The sequence below is a fragment of the Anarhichas minor genome, unplaced genomic scaffold, assembly GCF_050575085.1.
Source record: "Anarhichas minor isolate MPS153535 unplaced genomic scaffold, ASM5057508v1 ptg000040l, whole genome shotgun sequence".
In the NCBI taxonomy this organism is placed as follows: Eukaryota; Metazoa; Chordata; class Actinopteri; order Perciformes; family Anarhichadidae; genus Anarhichas; species Anarhichas minor.
This window is the reverse complement of record NW_027466486.1, coordinates 7,998,047-8,015,816: the sequence shown is the minus strand read 5'-3', so window position 1 is coordinate 8,015,816 and position 17,770 is coordinate 7,998,047. Positions and strand designations below refer to the sequence as shown.

At 45.8% G+C, this 17,770-nt stretch overlaps 1 protein-coding gene and 1 long non-coding RNA gene across 5 annotated transcripts in view; one reads left to right on the top strand and one right to left on the bottom strand.

Annotated features, from left to right (window-relative positions):
* kidins220a (kinase D-interacting substrate 220a) overlaps positions 1-17,770 on the top strand; it is a 41,942-nt gene that overhangs the window by 15,719 nt on the left and 8,453 nt on the right. For all 4 annotated transcript variants that reach the window (XM_076108700.1, XM_076108703.1, XM_076108701.1 and 1 more), the window contains 4 exons: positions 1,769-1,913; positions 2,344-2,506; positions 14,806-14,984; positions 17,321-17,532. In XM_076108700.1, the coding sequence (XP_075964815.1) occupies positions 1,769-1,913; positions 2,344-2,506; positions 14,806-14,984; positions 17,321-17,532 (699 nt within the window). The remainder of the gene's footprint in view (positions 1-1,768; positions 1,914-2,343; positions 2,507-14,805; positions 14,985-17,320; positions 17,533-17,770) is intronic.
* On the bottom strand, positions 9,206-17,595 carry LOC142968718 (uncharacterized). Its single transcript, XR_012959063.1, has 3 exons — positions 14,763-17,595; positions 13,558-13,826; positions 9,206-12,948 (listed from the first exon to the last, which is right to left on the bottom strand). It is a non-coding gene; the product is annotated as an uncharacterized LOC142968718 (long non-coding RNA).

Here is a 17,770-nt window from a genome sequence, read left to right as displayed (position 1 = left end):
GACACACGGATACAAAAGGAGAGGTGCTCGGTATGCGGCCAAGGTTCCTGGTGTAATTGATGTAATGACTGTTTATCCTTCCTGCTGCGTTGCCACAGCCTAATGACAAGGCCTAGCAGCAGTGGGTCCCTGTGACAAAACACTGGCACCAGGTCTGCTGGCAGGAGGCTAAGTGACTGCTGCTGTCGCTGATGCCTTCCTCCCCCCCCCCCCCCCCCCTCCCCCTCCCCCCCTGCGAGACCTTCTCCCTCCCCCTCCCCCTCCTTCCCGCCTCCCTCTCTTGTTTGTTTGTTTGACATTTGTTTGTACCTCGGGTTTATCTTGTACCCTCAATTATTGTTGTTGGCCCTTCTATTACGGGGCGGCGTGCTCTTTTTATTTGCCCTCTGCCACGAGCTAGCTCTTGGCAGGAGGGCCCTCTTTCTACAAGTGGAGATTAAAATGAGGGCAGAAGGGGAAAATGAATTAGTGGCTCTCCATTTTCATGTGGCTTTTGAAGTCGTGGATGGCATTAGGAATATCTCTCCCATCTTATTTCCACTTATTGTGATTAAATGAATCCTCATTTTCTAAGGAAAGTAATTATTTCCTGGAACTCTGGATTCAGTTCCCAAAAATAGAAGAACCACCTTCTTAAAATATAACGTTTTTTACAAAATGAAAGAGAAGAAGAACCCTTAGAAATGAGCAGATACAAAACGAATCATCGGAATGAACCCATGAAGCTGTAAAGCTACAGTAAAGACCAATGTACATATTCAAAAGTCAGCCACAATGGACTGTCTGTATGGTGGATCTTTTCAGTTCTCACTGAGTGCTGGCCATATGTGTCATCTCCCCGTGAAAGGGGTCATGAGACCGGCGTTACGACTTCAAAGTCAACCAAAAGCCTCGCCTTGGCTCATGACCATGTCGGCCGCCTGATATCATCACAGATGTCCTCTGCTAGATCTGTGTCAATAGCTCGCTTTCGTGTCGTGACTGTTCGGCTCCGGACAGTGGCTCTTTGATTTGTATTTGCAGCAAATCGTATCTTACGATCTTTTTTTTATTTTATTTATTTATTTTTTTTAATGGAAAAGATAGATGATGTAGAAGGGAAGACTGAAGAAGCTGATCGTTAGAGGGACAAAATGCTTTTAATTGGTTTCACTCGCACCTCATAGGGTTAAGATGCAGACCTTTGCTGGATTATTATCTTTACAGTCGGCACAAGTTGAACTGCCATTGATATGTTACCGTAAGATAATTGAATGTAAGTACAGTTAAAGATGGACAGGGTGCATAGGAAGTCAAGAATATGAGCACATGAGGCCCTGTCCACACATCTACCTGTATTCCCTAATATATCACAGCATATGGTTAGACAGTGGCCTGGCCTGAGACGACATGGTGATCCTGACACTCCTCTCTCCTGTCTCATGATGCACAGCTTGCAGGGACGACACCCAAGTAATAAAACGTACAAGGGTCAAGAGTAATGTTAACACTTTTGCTTCACGTTAGCTGTGGCTGGACTTGTTTTATATCTGTGACTGTAAGACAGCTCCTGCTTTCCAACTGATAAACAGCTGTTTTTTGACAGACAGGATTGCTTGTTTCCACATAATAGTAGAAAACATAATAATGAATATAATTGCCATTCTGATACGTTGAAGTTCCATTAAAACAACTCAAAGTCGTGGAAACATGTTAATCTTTGCTAAGCCAGCGGAAAAGCATGTCAAATTCTCGCTCTTCTGATCTTTGAATTTCTGCCTCTCTTCAGGACACGTACCGGCGTCGGCAGATGCAGAGGACCATCACCAGACAGATGTCCTTCGACCTGACCAAGCTGCTGGTGACCGAGGACTGGTTCAGCGACATCAGCCCACAGACCATGAGGAGGCTGCTCAACATCGTTTCTATCACCGGTAAAGAATAAACTGACCTCTTCTCGTTATATTAACAAACTACATTTTGTTTAAACTGCAACATTTAAGTTATTTATCCCTAATATAGCAAATTTTACAGGGATGGAATGGTAAAGTTTAGTCATCCTGAGGATGGAGGAGGAAGAAGATACACAAACAAAGCTCTGATGGGATTTAGTGTATTCAAAATATATTGTATTTGATTTATGACGTATAACATATTATGGTTGAAATCATCTTGACATTTCTTAGATCCTGATAACAGACCACTGACTTCTAATGCTGTGTTCAAGCTATCAGCGTCACAGCAACGGGCTACAAGTCATTTTCAGTTAAAGCCGGTGACTTGAAGCTACAAACTGAGGCCCTGTCGCTCTGATTTTGTAAATGGCATTAAAAAGACACTAATGCTCTGCACCATCGTTGACAGGTCGTCTGTTGCGAGCCAATCAGATCGTCTTCAACTGGGATCGTCTGGCGTCATGGATCAACCTGACAGAAGAGTGGCCTTACAGGACGTCCTGGATCATCCTCTTTTTGGAAGAGAGCGACGGAGTGTCGGACCAGATTGCTCTCAAGACGATCTATGAGAGGTACAACACACGAGCACACAGACGGACACAATCACCCCGTCCGAAGTCATCTGATCTCCGAGCTGTACGGGCTTATTCAATCCACCTGTTTTCTTTGTTCCTTTTGTTGTTTTACCTTTTTTTTAATTTGCCTTCCATCATTTTCTTTCTAATGCAGAGCATAACATTAGCAGGCTGAGGTTATCTTTAACATAAGATAACAATGAGGTCATATGAGTTTAGCTTAAGGAGGTAAACAGCGTGAATCCCTGCAGAGTTGCTTCTGTGTCCTGACCGTCCAGAGGAGATCAAAAAGCCAGAACAGGATCTAAGAGCTGGAGTCAATAAATAATAACAGTTCTTGATATTCTTGATATTCTTTGATATAAACAACTGTGTCCAGCAGATGGCAGTAGATGATTTAGTTTTTGAGGACTACAGTAATCCAGAGTCTCTGCCAATGGCTTTGAAGAGCCACACTAATTGGCAACTGACCGACATATTTAGTAATTGATGATAATGCACAAGGTACATGATGTCTGTATTATAACCTGGACTTCTCCAGACTCATGAAGGGACGCATTTCTTTCGAACTGGACACGGGACAGTTGGCGCTCAGACATGTTTGGTTGAGCTGTGAAGTGTGTCTCTTGTGTGTTGACAGTGTGATTGTTCATGCGCTGTACATGTGTGTGTGTGTGTGGTCATGGATGCTTTTAGGCCTGTTCACCGCAGACGAGAGGAGGAGATCGACACAGGCCTGAGTAGCTGGGTGTGTGCGCTGCTGCACATCAGTCGATGGCCTTTAAAGGTTGCACTCTGTCACAATACACTAGTGCCTACGACTCCTGCGGCAGGAAAGCGTCACAGACAGTTACTGTCAGCCAGTCGGCCAGCTAGATTCAGCAGACAACCCTCCCTCCCCCCGTCTCCAAGGCAAACCACTGCCTCATTAGACCAGGTTTATGCTGCTTGGTTTTCAGAGGACAATAGGCATTACTTTCCACATTTTTTATACGGTAGTTACATGGGACAGTGAGAGGGGAGGACAGAGTACAAGGTTTTAGATGAGAAACATCTCAGTCACAAGGCTGTAACTGAATCATTTTTGCTGAATGTGATGATTGCTGACTTTTATAAAAAAAATACGTCACTACACTTCTCTATTATATATCTTTATCATGTTTAAGTATAGTGGACACCCTAAAGGAAACGTCCACACTTTTACCATAATTACTGTGGAAAATAAACCTTAAGAGATATAATTATACACTGGTACAGCCATGACATTCTGCAGTGTTTCTACATCTCACCAACGGCCTGGATTCAAGTGTCTTCACCACAGCATTTGGATTGTGCTTACGCTGCTCATTAGACTTAATACAGTCTTGTTTTTGACCAACGGTCCTGTCTTCCTTTATCTTCGTCCTCATTGGGTGTCTTTCCAAATGGCTGCTCTGTTCTGCAGCGGCCTTAATGATGATGACAGGAAGCCTCAAACAGGCTAAACACGACGCCTCGCCTAGAGGCCTTATCTCTTGCACTAATCTTCCGCTGATAAGACTCAGGCCTCTGTCTGTGTATCTTTTTTTTTTGTCTTTTCTTCCCAGCACAGCACACGCGCACACACACACATCACATCTTATTTTGTAGCTCAAATTAAACCAGTGGACCACTTCCTGTATCTTTATAGTTAGCATCGTTTTTTTCTGTTACCGCATGACCCATGCTGGTCAGATCGCGTGTGTGTGTGGGTGTGCTTCGTTTGTATTTTAACACGCATACATGGGACGTGTTGTTGTGCGCGGCCATTTTTACACGGTGGAACTGCGCATCCTCTGGGCGTTACTAAGTGAATATATTAGTGGTGAAGTGAACGTGGGGGTGAGTCAGCCCCTTATAGGTCAACTGTCGCCCTGCATCTCAGTCACAAAGCGGCACGCTCTTCCTCCTCTCTCCTCTTTGTAAGGCTTACAGCTCAGCAGGCCACAGAGCATCAGAAATATTACATTTTGGAAATCATAGTCTGGATCAGTCATACCACTAAAGTGGGTCTAAAAAGATCTTTTTGGTTTCCATCCCCCTCTTTGAAAAGGTTAAAAAGCTAAATCCGGTTTGATACTTGCCTGTGATGTTTTAAATGTGGCTCAGCTCAGACTTCATGCCCTACCTAACCCTCTAAATTAACACTAAATTGACCCACACACTACTAAACCACGGGCACATATTGCACGAGTTTCATAAAGTGCCTCTCAGTGATGGAGGTGGCAGCTTCTGTCTGTGGCGTGTACCTGAACTCCTAGAATAGAGAGAGAGAAAATGAAAACACACGCCCACCTTCCCCTCATATCTCACACAAACACACACGCTTTTCAAAACAGCTAAAAGCTGTTTTTAGCAACTTGCCTGGCAATAACAAGTGCCATGAAGGGCTGTGAAGTGTCATTGTAGGACACGGCGTGAAGAGAAATGCGTAGCGCTAATTCCCGTAGTGGGAGTGGGCCAGCACAGCCTCTCCTAATCTGATGGGGAATGTGTAATCGGGTAATAACCTCAGCGATTTCTATCATTAACGGTAAGATGGGTGGGGGGGGGCGGCCCAGACTAATGCAAGGTAGCAGGGGGAGAGAGCCGTGTAAGAAAGATGGCGCTGTCTGTCGGTAGGAGAGATTGGCTCAAAGCAATCACACGCACACACACACACACACACACACACACACACACAGAGTGCAGCTTAAATGTTTCTCTCACTAGTTCTGTAGCCAGCGTCGTGGCCTGCCCAGCACACCAAAACAAACCAAGAAGTGTTTTGGACCGACCCTCATATTTGTAGCCGTCGAATTAACAGCCCGAGATCCGTGTTTCGAACAATGTTTTTTTTTTTTTTTTTTTGAACACTAGCTAATTGAATTTGGAGCCTCCAGCCTTGTGACGATCCTTTTCAGCTGTATCGTTTCTTCCTCCTCAGTGTCTCCGTCTCTTCTCAGGAGTCAGTCGTTCCTTGCTTTAGCTGCCATTAGAGGCTTAATGACTATAGCTAACCTAGCTCTATCGTGCTTCATGGTTATTGCATTGAAGCAGCCATTTCCAAAGACTGGTAATGGGCTTTCTGTATGTTTATTTCCTTGATGTTGTTTTGGAGTCATTACATTACAGGAAAAGCTTCTACTGAATAGCTAAATGTAGAGTGATTCCAGGTTTCTGAGCGAGTACAGGTTCTGGATGTTGCTCAGGGACACATCTTTGACACGGGGCGCGGGGGTATTCTGTCACAGATCAATCACTTCCTAGACGCACCCCTTTCAGTTTGAACTCCTTTTTATCCTTCATGAGTGTTACAGCAAGGTTTGATTAACCAGAAAGGACATCCAGGAGATAGGGGCCCTCACAGTTCACCTAAAGACACTGATATCTACTTCAAAAATAACATCAGTATGTTTTCATTGATCATCGGAACGCTGACAAGCAAGGTTTTCCATAAGTTTCAAAAAGTGACAGAAAAACAGATTTTTTTTATGAAATAACATCATAAGGAAGCCAAAGTCAGTGAAAGAGTGTCGTGCAAAGTCATCTTTGATGCTTTTCTCATCTCATTTGAACTTTAACAATACGTGTGTGGCTCCACAGATGTGAGCACATCGGCCATATCAAACACGAGTTGATCGGGATGTCTTGAGAAAGTAAATGATGTGAAGGTTTCCTTTGTTTCTCCCCGATGCTGCTTTAGATTCACAGACAGTCTCTGGCATTCTGAACTGTGACATAACATTGGATTTCTGCCAAAGTCAGGACACCATCTCCACCTGTGATTGGTTCTTCTAGTTGAGTTGTTGCATAGAACAACTGCCGCGCTGGAAATGGGTAGAAAGTAATAAAGATTCTTAGTGCCTGGTAAAGTTCTTGCCTGACTGACGCACAGCTTCAGAAATTCTTTCTCGGCAAGCCGTTGCGATAATGTGGAGTATCTTCCACTTCAACGGTGGGGAGTGTGTATTCGGTACTGAAATGGGCGTTGTTGACAGAAAACTAATCAGTCACACAGACTAGCATGGAGGTATAAGTGAAGACAACATCAGGGGACGGGATCAGTCACTTCCTGTGTCTCTAGAAACACCTTCAAGTACTGTTCGGGAAACGGTGTCAGTCAATGTCTCTCATTTTTTGAGAGTGGTGATTTGTTTTAAGGGACATAGTTCTGTGTTTTGGTCGAGGGGTTAACATATTTGTACCTAATGATGTATGGGGGCGGGTTCAGTCGGCCCCTCAGAGAGTTTATTCTTGGATGCCAAGATCCCTTTTTCGGCACTCGAAAAAAAAAAGGTGTCACTGGTCCACTGAGCAGGTTCCTGCACGGCTCTGACATCTGGTGCCCCGTCTGTGCCAGGATGCCCCCGCCGCACTCAGGAGTGTGTTTCTGGCGCTGCACCTGAATCCTCTGTTGATTACACACACACACACACACACAAACATACAAACTATTGCACATAAACACGCTAACACACACATGCACAAGTTGTGGCAAACTGCATGCACGCTGTAACTGAAACAAGTACACGTACACACACTATTTGCAGCTACAAGCATTTGTGATTGAACATATGCATGCACAAACCTCTTGTGTGTGTGTGTGTGTGTGTGTGTGTGGTGCACATGCAACACACACACATAAACACACACCTACACGTACCACTCACACCAGTGTAAGAACATATGTCACCCCCAACTCCTCTGAGAATCAGTGTAATTAATCAGACCCTGAGATGCAGGCAGCATTAAACACACACACACACACACACACAGGAGAAAAGTTGTTGTCAGGTAAACTTGTAGTGTTTATGAAGTGCTGTTCATTGCAGTGTCACCGTGTTTGCCAATATTTGTAACACAAGTCTCAAACTCTTGATGCACTTTATGATTTTTGCTCTTTTTGTCACAGCGTATGAAGAATCAGCTATTCCTCTCCTCCCTTCATGCTTTCTTCTTCTGCGTTTTGTTGTTCTGACCCGGCATTCATCAACCAAACAATCAAACCTCTCCGAGACGTGACTAGAGCCAGGCACTTCTCGGACACTTCAAAACTTTTTTTTCTTTTCTTCACTAATCGCACTCTGAATGAATACGTAGCCCGGCAATTCAGTCTTAATTGGAGAGACTCTTATCCCAAGTACTGAAACATTAAGATGACACTCTCTTCATTCAGGATTACTTTAATTGGCACAATTATTATAATTTGGTTGCAATTATGTGCCGGCATAAAAGTGCTGTTCCAAAGCTCATGCGGGTGATTCCCTTTATGTGGAATCTTTTAATAAGCTCTTAAATATCTGGCCGCCAAAGAAAAAGAAAAATGGCGAGAGCCTATTCTTTTCTTATGATGAATAGTTTTGAACTTCTCCTGCCCTCAAATGAAAAGTCTTTATTCTTTGCAAAGCTGTCTATTGTTCATGTGAATTCCTGTCGTATTCGTGACACTTTGTCATCTAGATGCACGGCAGATGCTCAAAAAAAACTCCCAATATTTCCCCCCTCTCTGTGTCCTCAGGAAGCTCATTGTAGCCGTGCTTAATCCCTCCAGGAGGTGTTTCAGTAGAACTGGTAATGCCATCGCTCATTGCACTGCCATTTGAGGCCTGAACGCGTGTGTGAATCTGTAATGGCTGGTGTGAAACCACCGATGTCTCAATAGAGTTCTGGCTCCATCACTGATAGGACATTGGCATTGATTCTACACACCAGTGTGCAGACAGACCCCCTGACTGACAAGTTGATAGATAAAGGCCCAAGTTTGGTTGGCGCGAGATAAAGATGAAAAAGGGGAGAGGGTTGGGATTAGATAAGACGGGGCATAAAGAGAGAGTGAGAAGAAAAGAGATTCCAGTCTCCGGAGGTAAAACGAGGTAAAAGAATTAAAGTGTGTGAATGCCGTAGAGGATCAGTCCGGATACCAACAGGATTAGAAGAGTTTACCACTGGTGTGTTCCTGCCTCAGGTGTATTCAAAGCCTCAGGTGATGCTGCTGCTCCAACTGAGATAGTCCAGCCGGTGGACACACAGATTCATGCACATGTCCCCTGGGTCCAACATGGCTGTTTATACAGTGAAACCGGTGCTGATTCTGTGTGTGTGTGTCGTTCGTCCATCCCTCAGGTGTTTGGCGCTGGTGACTCAGACATGAATTAGCCACAGCCAGCTCCACCACCACTCAACCCCTGCTGAGCTCCTCGAAATGTAAAAGAAAAGTGTGTACAGGTGACACAACAGGAGGCGTGTGTGTGTGTGTGTGTGTGTCAAGGTGAGTTTGTGATTGTGTGTGGAGGCGACCACGTGAGGACGGAAAGAACGTCATGCAGCATTCTTTGTTAGAAAATCCCCAAAGCCCTTTTCATTTCTGTAAGCCGAGGTTGAAGGATTAGTCTAATTGGTCTGAAACAAGAGAACTGCTCTGTTCCCTTTTTGCGCAAAGCCTAAAGAATCATTTCAAATGCACAAAAAAAAAAAAAAAAAAAAAAAAAAGCCTCTACCACACCTCTGACTGGCCTCCGCTCTTTAGTCGTAGAGTCGTCCATCAGTGACGACGAGGCTGGATTAACATTTAAATGTGACACTGAGATGGGAGGAAAGGCGAGGAAACCATGAGAAGCAGACATCTGCCCGATACTCTGGTGTTTCTGTGGTGTCGAGCATTGCCGCTGATCTCTCTCTCTCCCGCTCTGCTGTCTCTTTGTGCTGGAAGGTGGGGGGGGGGGCTGATTATAAATAGCAGCGCAGGGTTGCACGAGGGTCAGCGCTGACCTTTAAGTGGACAACGAGATTTGCTACTCAGCCGGCGCGGAAGCCACAGGCGCACTTGATAGTTACACACAGACACACACACGTATGTACACACGTACACACGTATGTACACACATACACACACATTCGGCCCCTAACTGACGTTAACATCCTGGCCCTTCAGAGGTCAGTGCAGGTCAGGCCCTTTTAGGATTTGTGTGTAGAAACCACACTGAAATGGCAAAGAGTGACTGGGCAAGCACGAAGACGGCGAATTAAAGATTAAGGCTATCCGGCCTATATTGGGAGGGATCACGAGTGTTCCTTTTCTTCCCCATCATTGCTTTTAAAGCAGCTTTTAATTTGGCGTGTGATCACTGCTGTACAGCTCAAGGATTTAGTTATCAGATTTGTCTGCTGAGGTCTCCCGAGCAATGTGCTTCCGAAAGTTCTCAACAATAAGGAGAGGCTTTTCCTCGTTGCCATGAACTCAAATTGGTGAGGAGAAGCTTTTTTTTGTAACAGTCAGTTCTGCGATACAACACACTTTCTTTGTCTAGCTCTTTCTCTCCTCAGCACATGCGCTCATTGACGTTCTCCTATCTCTCCCTCATCTTATTTCCGATGGACACGTCCACCTTTGTGAAGTTAATCAGAGGATTACTGGTTCAGCCTGAGAATCCCGAGCTGTATTTCTCACATTCATCACTCGCTGTATAGATTTTAGCTCCATAACAGACCTATTCCAGATGGATCCTATCAGCAGAGCACATTTGTCTTTACTTTTGCAGTCCACTCCACTTAACTCCCCATCATACGGCCTATCAGCTGACCATTGCAGCTATCAAACAACCACATGCGCCGATATGAACTCGAGCGGTGCAATTAGTGTCACAATGAACGGACTTTGCCACGGCCCTAAGATGCTCCAAACTCTTTTTTTGGGGGGGGGCGCATAAATCACCAAGCTGAGGTTTAGTGTTTTACTATTTGTCAAGAATGAGGCCTTAGTTACTCTTGAGTGGAGGGTTCAGTTAAGGTTTTTGGGGTCTGGAACAAGTAGGCTCCGTTTCGGCGCTACACATGAGTTTAATCAACATTTCAGGGAACCACTGAGTCCTGAGCCCGTCTCAAAGGAGAGGCCGCTCGCTTTTTATCAGCCTGGTGTGTTTCCCATTAGCCTGCTTGTCTCTGCGGTTTGCTTCGGGATGCACAGGTCCAGCTCTGTACAAGAGAGTTTAAATTATTGGACTAAACTTTGCCACGAATGTATATGGAAAACAGACGCCGCCACAAGTTGTTCAGTTGGCACGGCCGAGACTAGAAAGTTAAGAGGCACAGGGGTAAGCGGAGACAGAGGGTGTCCACAGTACTCGAAGCATTTGATTCAAATCAAGGAAATTCGCCTGGATTTTAAGTAGACAAAGAACATGGCGTCATCTAAAGTGAAAACATATTTTGCTCTCTGCCTTTAGGGTGGCGGAGGCTTTTGGCAGCTTCCAAGTAACAATAACCTCTCTCAGCGCTGAGGATGCGAGTCCACGCGCCAGCTCGCTGCTGTCCGCCTGTCCACTGTTTTCCCAGAGAGGGCCTCGCTGAGTTCATCCACACGCTTGGCAGACACCGTGCCAGCGACTCTGACCAAGAGAGGAATGTGCCGGACCCGGGTCTGGTTAACTTCTTCACCCACACACTGTTGTACTGGTCACAGTGTCTGACACTGAAACTCTTGAGCTTCTCGTACACAATGTGCACAGGCGTTTGTCTGTTCTGCAGGCATCTCGCTCTGTCTTTGGGCCCCTTTATGGAAATGTTTGGCAGCGAGACCACCTCTTTGTGGCGCGTGTGTGTGTCTGTGTGTGTGCGCATGTCGTCCATAAGCACAGTGGGCAGCTGTAAAGCAAAGTCAAGTGGCACATTCATACTTCCAGCGTCGGAATAGCGGATAGAAGGGATAGAGAGATGAATTCTGCTCGTTCCCGTCAGCTGCAGCGTGTGGGAGGTTGAGAGGAGAAGAAAGGCTGCGCTCCAGTCAGCTTTGGGACCTATTAGCATTTTGGATAAGCTCAGAAAGCTCCCAGTGGCCACGCCGCACAGAGAGCGGTCGGGCCAAATCGCCTGTACCGCTGCAGCTATAAGCTGGGTCCTGTCAATGGGCCCATTGTGCAGGAACGGCTGCCGGGCTGCCCGGCGGCCTTTATCTCCCTCGTCCTCGGTCTGCTTGAAAGTAGCACGCCGGTTTCCTTGGCGCTCCAACCCGGGCATCCATCTTGTCATTTGGCAACTGATCGCTGATAAGAATGGCTTTGTTCATTTTGCCTGTGTCGTCTGTTCACTCTGAGAATGACTAAGTCTGAAGTAATTTGTGTCAATTGGTTTCTGCCAAGGCCAACATCTCATTAGTTAACTGCAGAGGATGTCATTTGAAGTGGTTAGACCTAATTGATAAACTGCTGTTGTCATGTCGTGGTTACTTTTTGTTCTGTAATACTACGCAGTTCAGCGGGTTTGCCTGAATCACTCAAATTGATCAGTTAGTTCATCTGTATTCCAGTAATTCTGATTCGTCCTTCCTTTTTTCTTTTCTATACTTCTCATCATCAACCGTCCATTGATGTTCTGTGCCCTCTGATCCTCACCAATGATCTTGCAGGATCAGCGTTGACGTGTCGCTCCTGCAGACGTTTCTGTCCAGTCAGCTGGCGACGTCAGGAGCGGACCTCTCACACTCTGGCTGTCCCCTTTTTTTCTTTCCATCTGTTTGGATGTAACTCAGAGATGGACGTCCTTGATTTGTTCATCTCACCAGCTCCCCGGTTGTCTTTGGAAGAAGCAGCTGTTTGTGCTCCTGCATGTTGTACAACAGCAGGCCAGAGAAAACACGCAGGTCAGCAAAATATGTGCTTCTTGGATGGCATTGTTGTTGGGCAACGTGCATTTATTTCTATGGAGGACTTGGTCTATGTTCTGAAGTAGAGTCTGATATCACTACTATTCATTATTATTGTCCATTCTAAGTTTTGGCACAGTACAACTAAACTGTGTACACTCATCATTTAGTAATGTTACATGGTCCTATAAAAAGAATCCTTAGAATATATCTGGAGGGTGTTCTCTCTAGAGAGAGAGAGAGAGAGAGAGAGGCTCCTGTTGGTCTGTGTCTGCAGACCCACAAATAAACAGCAGTAAGCCAGCTGGAAATGGGGAAAAGCAAGGGCTTCTCTGTCTGTATACGGGTTAATACAGTTCATGGGAAAAGGAACCAAACACCCACTTATACACATGTGTCTGCACATGCGCTCAAACACACACACACACTCCACCCTTCATCTGGGCCTTTGAATTTCCCCATCTCCACTGCCCAGGTGTTTGCGGTAGACGCTTTACGTGTGTGCGTGTGTGCAGGTAACATCTGTGCATCCCACTCATCCTCCCCAGCAGAGGTCACGGGAGCGGGGGTTCATCTGTGTGCCAAAATGGAGCTTCGTTGACCTTTTGGGTCTTGGTAAAGGTTCTAATGAAAGACAGACTGAGAGGGCTTTGTCCACTGGAGCTCAGCTGTGTGCCTCTGTGTCGTCCCTGCTCACAGTCTATTCTCTCTCCTTTCAGTCCAAGTGGGTCGGGACTGGCAGTGGGGTTGGGACAGTTTGGGTGGGACAGTGGGGTTGGAGTGACCCACCTGGGCTGATCTGCTGAGAAGGAAAATATAGATTTAGTGCCAATAATTTAGATTGCCCTCATGACACTCTGTAGTACACATTTGACTCTGTGAGGGGCCATTTACATGTCGCCGGTCTTCCATCCCTGTATTTTTTTTTTGCCAAACGTATACATTTTGGTTCGAGACATCCTGTCACCACAAGGTCACAGGTTCGAGCCCTTGCAACAGCAGATGTGTCCGTCACCAGCCATCTGTCCTGTCACAATGTCCTTGAACAGAGGACTGGACCCCGGCCTCTTCGCTCACTGTAAGCAGTCTGGGTATGAGTATCAGCGAAAAGCCTCACATTGAAATCATGTAAATCATAACCTGCGTGCAGTGTGGTTTTGTCCGACCATCACTATGTATGAGAGACTCACTGGATTTGGGCAGACGGTGAACATTTACTGCCAGTTTGTTAACCGGATTAGTTTATCTGATTGTTTGGATTATTAGCTAACAGTGTGCCCAGATGCTGACCTCACGCTGACTTAGCTAGCGTGCAGCAGCGATGGTACTAATCATCCAATCAAGTCACAGAAAGGCCCGCCTGTGCTCACTCCCGAAAGACAGATCAGGCCCAGGGAAAAACCCAACTCACCAGGCTGTGTTCTCAGCAGAGCACACACCAGCGTGCAGACTGAGTGATGTATCGGGGCGGAGCGTGAGTTGAGGTTCAACTGGAAGGAGGGGAAGGTGAAGAAAAGTATCCACTGAGAAAACGATGAAGGGCTCCGATGACAAATGGAGGCAGAGATGAGGAAGATGTCCGCTCCCTGCTGGAGTCTCCCTATTCATCTGATAAGAGCGGCACATTCTGCTGATGAATGGTCGGTGTCACAGGCCACTCCGGCTTCCATATTTTCATGTCTGAATGATGGGATTAACGAGATGTAATGATTGCTCCGGGTTGTTGGTGTTTGGGTTTGTTGTTGCACTGTCCTTGATTAAACTGATATCTGTTTTTAACCTTGTGCAGCTGAAATTGAATTCCCCACTTCAACACTTGAGTATTCATGTTCAGTATTCCTCATTTCAGAGATGCCGTTGTCCCTTCTAAACTACTGGTTCAAGCTTTAGATTATATTGTGCGGCGCCAGAGTTTGTGCAGTCTTGTAACGATTTTTAAATAAATAGTTTCGACGTCTGACATTCTTGATGTGATACAATGTTGTTGCTTTCTGCAGCATAGACAGGAAACGCTATATCACACAGTAATGGAAACAATCTCCAAACATGGTGTTTACTTGAGGTCTGCGATAACGAACATCATGTTAACTGTAGCAGCGCATCGTGAGGCGCTTCCGTCTGCCGCTTGCTAAATTACCCTGATTGTCATCTTCTCAGGTTTCCTCCTCTGCAGAGAAAAGATAACATCCCTCTCTCTATCTGTCCTCAAACATCCCCCCTTTCACTATCTCGTCTTCTCTAAATCCAGTTATCTCTCCGCTCTCATGATGATGATGACCGTTGCATATCTCTTGCATCTTGACAGTACGGCTTGCTATTTCCTCTTTTCTTTTTTCGTCACAATGTCGAGCCTTTGAGCTAGCAGTCAGAAGTTAGTGTAAACTGACACGTTGACATATTTGTGTCATATGCCAATAATACCTCCCATGTTATTGTAGTATATTTTATATTTGATGAGCATTTGGTCTAAAGACTTGCAGTATTTAGTCATATAGTAACTTGTTCATTATTGCCAAAAAATACTGAAATTCCAACAACCGAATAGTCATGTTCTTCAAATATTTCTAAATAAATATTATGTTTGCTGGCGAGAGCAAAGCACCATCACATAATCACCTGCTAAATTAGAATCTTTCTCTTTTTCTTTTTTCCTCTGAAGGATCTCCAAGAACATCCCGACCACGAAGGACGTGGAGCCGCTGCTGGAGATTGATGGAGACGTCCGCAGCTTCGAGGTCTTCCTGTCCTCCAGGACGCCCGTTCTCGCTGCTAGAGATGTTGAGATGTTCCTGCCCTGCACCATCAACCTGGACCCCAAACTCAGGGAGATCATAGCAGGTTTATACACGCTCAGTATTTGTACAGATAGGGGGGAGGGGGGGGGGAATATAAGGAATTGAACCTGAGATATTATGGATAAGAAGCATGCGCAGTGACCTTTTAGGCTACCAAGGCGCTCTCAAAATGAGTTATGGTGACTGCGAGGAACACAGCAATCATTAGCAAGGTTTATGCTTGACCTTGGAAAGAGCAGTTTGGAAAAATTCCAACCTCAATACAGATTCCAACTCTTATCGTTTTTCCTGAAGCTTTGAAGCACCAAGATCGATCGGCCGCATATCGTTATCAGCCGATATTCATTCTAAATAGTTTGATCGGTAAAGGCCGATCAGATGACGCAAAACAATCGAGACAAATGACACAATCTTGTTAAGAATAGTTAAATACATAAAGCTACAGGATAAAAAGAAGGCTTCATCTAAACATGAGGTAAATACAGATAAAGATGAACTGGTAGCTCAACATAAGGAAAGGACAGATTATTTTCTCAAAGTATCTTCAAGTCAGATTGTCATCATGATGAAGTGTGTGTGAGAGAGAGACAGAAAAAGAGGTTTATCGTACGGTTTTGTCTTAAGTACATAAAAGGGTTGAGTGTACAATAGCTTGGAGAAACAGAACTGTCCTCTCTGTGATGTGTTGAGTTCAGTGCCAGCTCATTTGGCAGTGACATTACTCATAACATTGCAGCGGGGTCTGCTCTAACATCACCCACTGCAGGGGCTCTCAGAAACCCTCAGCTCGCTTCTCATTTCCAAACAATCAAATGTCGAGCAGATTTCCACTGCGCGTCTGTCCGTCCTGGGAGAGGGATCCCTCTTCAGTGGCTCTTCCTGAGGTTTCGTCCATTGTTATTGTTTGGGGAGTTTTCCTTATCTGAAGCGAGGGTTGAAGATGACAGAGGGTGTCATGTGCTGCACAGATTGTACAGCCCCCTGGGGCAAATTTGTAACTTGCGATATTGGGCTATATAAATACAATTGACTTGGTCCGACACCGTGGGATCAGGACAAAATGTTCACTCGCTGTCACCTCGGCTCCACTGCTGCACCGAATTTCACAGTTTTGCAGTAATAGTGACGTAACACAGTGCATCGGTATGAAACTGTAAGCCAGAGCGCCACTGTACTTTCGCCACTGTGCGTCAGCGTCCATTCGGCCTGTACAGGAGTGTCAATGACGCCGAGTGTGAACCTGCTGCATCGTAGTGTTATGAGACCACAGACGACACTCGCACACACAAAGTCTGTTCCATGGAGCTAAAAAGTTGAGTCATGGAGAGCACAGCTGACCAGACGTCCAGTCTGTGAGTCCAGCACCAGTCCTAAAAGTGTGTGGGTGTTTATATGTATCCACAGAAACATGTGTTTATTTGTGTGTGTGTGTGTGTGTGTTTTCACCTCTACACGTGTCCCCATGGAGCGGGAAGGTGACCGGTGCTCCTGCTCAGTTGTCCCGCTCCCTCCGTGCCCGGTGTCCTGTGGCCAGCCAGTGGGCAGTGCTGTCAGTGATACCCGCCCATGAGCCTGACTCGCATCATAAGGCCCCCATTGTGTTCGCAGGCTGGATTGGGTCTCACTCAGCGTGTCATTCAGCAGCCACTTGTATAACCAGGAGACATTCTGGTGCCTGCTTCTGTTTCTGGTTCTTACTTTCATGCCAGCCACACAGAGACACTCTGTTCTGTCTCCAGGCTTATTTAACTTTAATTTGGGAGGGGTTTTTTTTTCTAACCAAAGCTCCCTCCTCGTTGCCTACTCCACTCATTTCGGAGTCAAATTGATTTATGGGAAAACAATTGTGGAAAAGTACTGATGCGATAGTGCCCATGGGTTCAGAATGGTGTGCTTTGGTTTGTTTACATGAGTGAATTTATTTGTGAGGAAGCAGCAAAGTCGTCACGATGCCGGCATATCGTTTGGAAAAGACTAGAATATCAGCGCGCATGCTGGTTTGTGAAGAAACGGGAGTAATGGCAATCAAAGTGAGAATGGAATTCGCAGTTGAAGACGGTTGCAATCGCAACATCTGCGCTCATTTCCTCTCCAGCGTTTAGTTGTTCGATTGTCTTCTAGAACATGTTGAGGAACATCGGTCTGCTTGTATTCCCTAAAGTGCTTCAAGAGTCAATTGTTTGATACATTTCCTTTCTCTGTGGATTCACAACTGGCTAAACTCTCTTGGGATGATGAAGCTAAATTATTGATGCGTGGGTGGATCTGAAGAGTCTTTATAATCCTAGCCAAGACATGATCATCAGCATCACAGATAAACACTTCCTTTTCTATCCCCCCCTTGTTCTTTTTTTCCCTCCGGCTCTGTCCTCCTCTTAGATGTGCGAGCGGCCAGGGAGCAGATGCACATGGGAGGAGTGACCTATCCCACGCAGCCCCTGCAAGAGGCAGTGCCCCGTCCCCAGTCGGGCTATGGCCAGCCCTCTGCCGCCTGCTCCCCAGCGGGCTCCTTCGCCGGATCTCTGCCTCCTCAGCCTCACAGTGCCTACTTCAGTGGGATGACTGGCCCTCAGCACCCCTTTTACAACCGGGTGAGACGGGAGAGGGACTTATGTGTAGATCGCCAGTCCTCTAGTCCTCTACCTACTACTTAGAGTCTGTGTTATTGTAGAAAAGCCCAAGTGAATAAAATCATCTTCTTGATAATCTAAAAATAAACAAAGTGAATAAAATTGGAATGGCTGGCCACATGATACCCAGTGATCCGCAAAACCACACTGTTCTTAAATAGGCCCTTACTGAATTTAAATGCTGAGTCCGCTGCACGTT